A 5,325-nucleotide genomic window follows, 5' to 3' on the forward strand; every position below is an offset into this window, starting at 1 on the left:
TAAAAGAAAAAAAAAAGATTATGCTCCTTAGAAATTTTAAAAAGCCAAAGAAGTACTAATCTCTATGATCCATTGAAAATAAAAAATCATAGGCTCCGATTGATAACCTACCAAGGAACAAAAATAATGAGGAGGAATAAGAATAAAAAAGAACGATCCAGAAAAGAAAAAATGATTAAAAAGAACGAGATGACAACGGGTAAATCAAATTATAAAAACTTTGTTTAAAAAACATGACCAGAAAATAAAGATAACGAGACGAGATCATAAAATTGGATCAAAATCTTAATTTCAACTTTAAAATATCAAATATTGCATATGATACACCACATTTCTCTTACTATTTGCTCTCTCGAAATAAACATACTATATTTTTTTAATATAGGTGTCATTATAAATAACAAAAACAAATCTGATAAATTTTATTCTAATCCGAATTAAATACAAATCAAATAATGTTCTAAAAAAAATTACAAACATAACTCCATGCATATGTAATATATTATGAACATGATAGCGAATTTAGTTTTTGAAATCAACCCCGCAAGGTGCGGATCCGAACCTAATATATATATACATCATACGATATATTGATATAAATTTAATGGCACAATGTACAGCATTACAACATTTAAGGCTTCACCTAGATGCAAGTTGTTGCATTAACTATTTGATCCACGTGATTATTCATCAAAATATAGTGTTAAGTGCAAATTAATGTTATGTTTTGTGAAAAATTGAAAATTGTCGGGTTACTTAAAGGAAATACATCTTCCAAAATTAAGTACGACGTACAACTTTACGTATCAAAAAATCAAAATTATTCGAATGTGACTTGTACTTCATGTTTCGCTTCGGTTATATATAGATTTTTCTCCTTTTGAAATGTACTTGGAACATATTGTGTGTGTGCATATATATAGTTACGGTTCAGTTTGGATCTAAAACTATCTTAAACTTAATTAGTATATTATATGATTACTGTAAGACATAAGTTTAATTTGTTTAATATGACTGAAGTTATTTTAAAGTTTAACAAAAAATCGATTATTTTTATTTTATTTAAAATACGTGGTTGAACCGGTAACACAACTTTGTTTGTGGAGGTTCGATTTTGAAGTTTTCTTTATTGATTTTTTTTTTTTTTAACTTTTGATTTGGTCCGATCAATGAAACGGAAATAGACAGCCCCTAATAAAATTTGATGGGATATCTTATTATATATTGTGCATATAACACTAGAAGGTACGTACCAAACAAACTTCTCATTTCTCTCCACTCGAAACGTTCACAACAATGAGAAGTCATCAAACACATTCTTCTTCAGCTGTTTCCTTCATCTTCTTCCTCTTCCTATTGTTCAGCCCCTTCTCATTCTCTACGTCAAAACTAGAACCTGTTAAACATAACCCTAAAAGGAAACAATCAGTTTCAGCTATTCTCGTTTTTGGAGATTCGACCGTGGATCCGGGCAATAACAACTACATCAATACGATATTCAAATCTGATTTTCCTCCCTATGGACTCGATTTCAAAAACAAAATTCCCACGGGTAGATTTTGCAACGGTCGACTCGCCACAGATTTCATTGGTTAGTGTTCGTATACACAATAGAAGTATCTTGATTCTATATTTCTATCTATATAATGAACCTAAATATCGTATATATACGTATGCGTAGCTTCATACCTTGGTGTGAAGGAGAATGTGCCACCATATTTGGACCCAAATCTTGGAGTAAATGAGTTAATAACTGGAGTTAGCTTTGCTTCAGCTGGATCTGGATATGATCCTCTCACTCCAACCATTACTGTTAGTGTCCAATCTCCATCTCGATTCTCCTCTTTAAAATTTTTAGACATCATTAAGAACGTAAAAAAGAATGATGTACATTAAGGTCGTTATTTTAGTATATATTACCATAACCATTTTGTTGCTAATATAAGGCTTCTAAACCTAAATCGAAGATCAAATATATATGATGGTTTGACTATAAATTTCAAGATGGTTATTACTATATTATTTTGTCAACTGGCCTTGTCTAAATTAACCAAAAAAATAAGATAGAGTTCCAGAAGCTAAATTACATTTGTAACGACTACATTTGAGGATAATATATCGATGCTCATTGCCCAATATGGAAAGTACATATTACATCCTTCAATACTCAATGTACATATAGATGTATATATGAAATTATAAACAGACATATCATTTATCTGCCGGGCCTATTTCACTGGATTTTTAATTATATTTCAAGAAAAAAATTGAAATCTCATATGTTTATCCGTGGGTAGTTCTAGAATGTGAAGAAATAAGTAATAAGTAATATAATGACAAAAACAAAATCAATCACTACGTGATGTGGTTGACGACGACAAATAAAGTATTTTATTTATTTCGTCCCTTTCATTCTAGCTTGTAGTTTTTTTAGTCGCCACTATTAGGGTAATTAGTCTTTTTAAAAAGAGCACATGTTCAAATCACCCAATTATTATTTAAGTAAGATGAAATTATACAAAAAAAATTATACCAATTATTGCACTGTGTTATTTATTTGGTACACTTTTGGAATAAATAAATTATAGTATCTTGTTGGGTGTGTTGTTGCTTTCATTGTGGTGTGGTACAGAGCGTGATAGACATTCCGACTCAGCTAGAGTATTTCAAAGAATACAAGAGAAAATTAGAGAGTAAAATGGGGAAAGAAAGAATGGAGAAACACATAGAAGAAGCTTTGTTTGTTGTAAGTGCAGGAACCAACGATTTCGTCATTAGTTATTTCATAGTTCCAATACGAAGGAAGACTTTCACTATCGAAGCTTATCAGCAATTCGTTATATCCAATCTCAAGCAATTTATCCAGGTGACATTCATATATTCTTGATTTTAGGGGATATACCTAAAACGTTTCTTCTTTTTATTATTTTCTAATTTCAATGTTCAATTTTTATTCAGTCAATTATGATTTGTAAAAATTAAAAAAAAATCTTAAACACGAAATTAACGTCTATATATAATCTCATTTTATTTTGTATGGGTTTGAATATTAATTTGTTCAAATTCTGTTTTCTAACTAATTTGTAGTTAATTACAAAAGAATATTCAAAACATTTATTTATATGATTATCTTAGTTTTAGGTTTTTAAAAAAATATTAACTTAGAATTCTAAAACCAAAATTTGTAGATAAATACATTATAAGAGCACAAAAAACAGGTTTTAGTTCAAGATACCACAATTCTGATAAATTTCCAAAATATACCCCAAACATTAGGCCTATCAAAAGAACTCAAGTTTTATTAAAGATAATTATATTACCCGAAAGTTTTATATATAATATTTTCTTAGACCTTCGATAAATTAGTGATGTATCTGGAATTTTTTTCATATGTTTTTAGATAGTAGCTTTATTAAAGGAAACATAAAGGTAGGGTTTAGGGAAATTTTTAAAAATTTGTTATGATTTCGGTTTGACTTGAATACTAAGTCAAACACACATATATTTATGAGTACTAAGTTAATTTAAGTTAAACATTTGACTTCGGGCTTCGCTCTCATTTGAATTGTTAAAATTAGCTTTTCCAGTCTAGCTCAATTTCAGAATTTTCCGGTTTCAGTTGTTCGGTTTAGATTTTGACTGGTTTTTAATTTTTCCTTTTGGGAAAATCGATTATTTTGTTTAAAGATACAGTACATTTAGAAAAAGAAAATACTTATATGTATTGTGGATATATATGGTTAGGGTTTATGGAAAGAAGGAGCAAGAAAGATAGTGGTGGTAGGTTTACCACCAATTGGGTGTTTGCCGATTGTTATAACATTATTCTCCGGCGAAGCATTGACTAACCGTCGTTGCATTGACCGTTTCTCTGCCGTGGCTACAAACTATAATTACCTCTTACAAAAAGAATTGGGTCTTATGCAAATGAGTTTGGCCGGATCCAAGATCCTTTACCTCGACGTTTATAACTCATTATATGAGATCATTCATGATCATCACAAATTCGGTACGTAATAGTTCGGACACAATTTTTAATTAGTTGAGTTATCATTATATTTTAGTCTATACATTTTGATCTTTAGGACTTATGGTCTCTGTTAGGGTTTAGACTTTAGGATATGTGGTTTTTTTTTTTGAACAAAAAGGATATGTGGTTAATTAAGATGTTTCTTTTTACACTATTTTGTTAATGTGAAAACATGAAACATTTAAACTATTTTCTACTTCTTTACAAAATTTAAGCTATATTATTACTTTTCAACTTTATATTGGTTTTTAAGTGGCAGTCTATCACAAGCCGAAATTATCCTGCAGTTCTAAAAAGACGACCAATGATAAAATTATACAAACTATGGATCTATAGTTATTAGTAAAGTATTCCATTATCATATTAATATAAATAATATATTTTCAAGATTACGATATTTTTGCATTGTCACGAGTCATAAATTTGGTTTCAAAGATACAGTAAATATTTTTATTTTTTGTATGTTAGGGTTTGAGGAAGGGAGCAGTGGATGTTGTGGAAGTGGATACCTAGAGACATCGTTTCTGTGTAATCCAAAGTCATATGTGTGTCCAAATACATCTGCTTATGTCTTTTTTGATTCTATCCATCCAAGTGAGAAGACTTACTTCAATGTTTTTAAATCTCAACGACGGATCTATGATTCTATTATAGAATTATAGATTGTTTCTGATTATGATCACTGATTCACTATTAGCTGATGTCAATAAACTCAGACTTTTTTCTTCCATTATTAGTGATGAGATGTGCTACTAGTCTATGTATTTATATTTCAAGTTGAAATAAAATAAATTTAACGTTATACAATACATGATTTTTTGTATTTTTTTGTTAAGTTGAACTGCTTCTATTAATCATAGAAAATGAAGAAGAATATGTAGTGTGATGACTTGTCATGCATGTTGTGACGTTTGGACTGGATAGAAGTGAGAACTGAGAAATTCTAATGTAAGTATATTGTATTTTTGTATGGAAATTTTTTTAAGAACAAACAAAAGCATACCATATGGCCGGTCCAATAAATTTGGTGGCACGAAGCCAACAAAAAATTTATGAACCTTTTTTATAATTTATTGTAATAATGTGTATATATATATATATTCTTAAAATGAAAATGAAAAAAATTAAGCAATACAACGAAAAAAAAATATGTGTATACAAAAAAATTTTAAAAAAAATATGTGATCTGAAAAACATTTTTTTAGTTAAATAATACTATTGTTAAAAGGATTTTTGAATTTTTAGAGTAATATTTTTAGAACTTGGGCTTAGTATCTGTGCTATGGGCCGGGTCT

The 5,325-nt window shown here is 29.0% G+C and overlaps 1 protein-coding gene across 1 annotated transcript; it reads left to right on the plus strand.

Annotated features, from left to right (window-relative positions):
- The first annotated feature begins 1,264 nt into the window (after positions 1–1,264).
- LOC104724795 (GDSL esterase/lipase At5g45960-like) lies at positions 1,265–4,837 on the plus strand. The gene is made up of 5 exons (XM_010443346.3): positions 1,265–1,591; positions 1,682–1,812; positions 2,633–2,866; positions 3,745–4,009; positions 4,499–4,837. Exons 1-5 carry the CDS (start codon positions 1,297–1,299, stop codon positions 4,690–4,692), a joined length of 1,119 nt encoding a protein of 372 aa, XP_010441648.1. The 5' UTR covers positions 1,265–1,296; the 3' UTR covers positions 4,693–4,837.
- The last annotated feature ends 488 nt before the right edge of the window (positions 4,838–5,325 follow it).

Source organism: Camelina sativa, chromosome 11 (genome assembly GCF_030686135.1).
Source record: "Camelina sativa cultivar CO46 ecotype springtype chromosome 11, ASM3068613v1".
Lineage (NCBI taxonomy): Eukaryota > Viridiplantae > Streptophyta > Magnoliopsida > Brassicales > Brassicaceae > Camelina > Camelina sativa.

Bases quoted from the DNA above. Each gene is read 5' to 3' on its own strand.
- LOC104724795 (XM_010443346.3), top strand. From the start codon at position 1,297: ATGAGAAGTCATCAAACACATTCTTCTTCAGCTGTTTCCTTCATCTTC. The intron at 1,813-2,632 runs GTTAGTGTCCAA...GGTGTGGTACAG, and splicing joins CTCTCACTCCAACCATTACT to AGCGTGATAGACATTCCGAC. The intron at 2,867-3,744 runs GTGACATTCATA...ATATATGGTTAG, and splicing joins ATCTCAAGCAATTTATCCAG to GGTTTATGGAAAGAAGGAGC.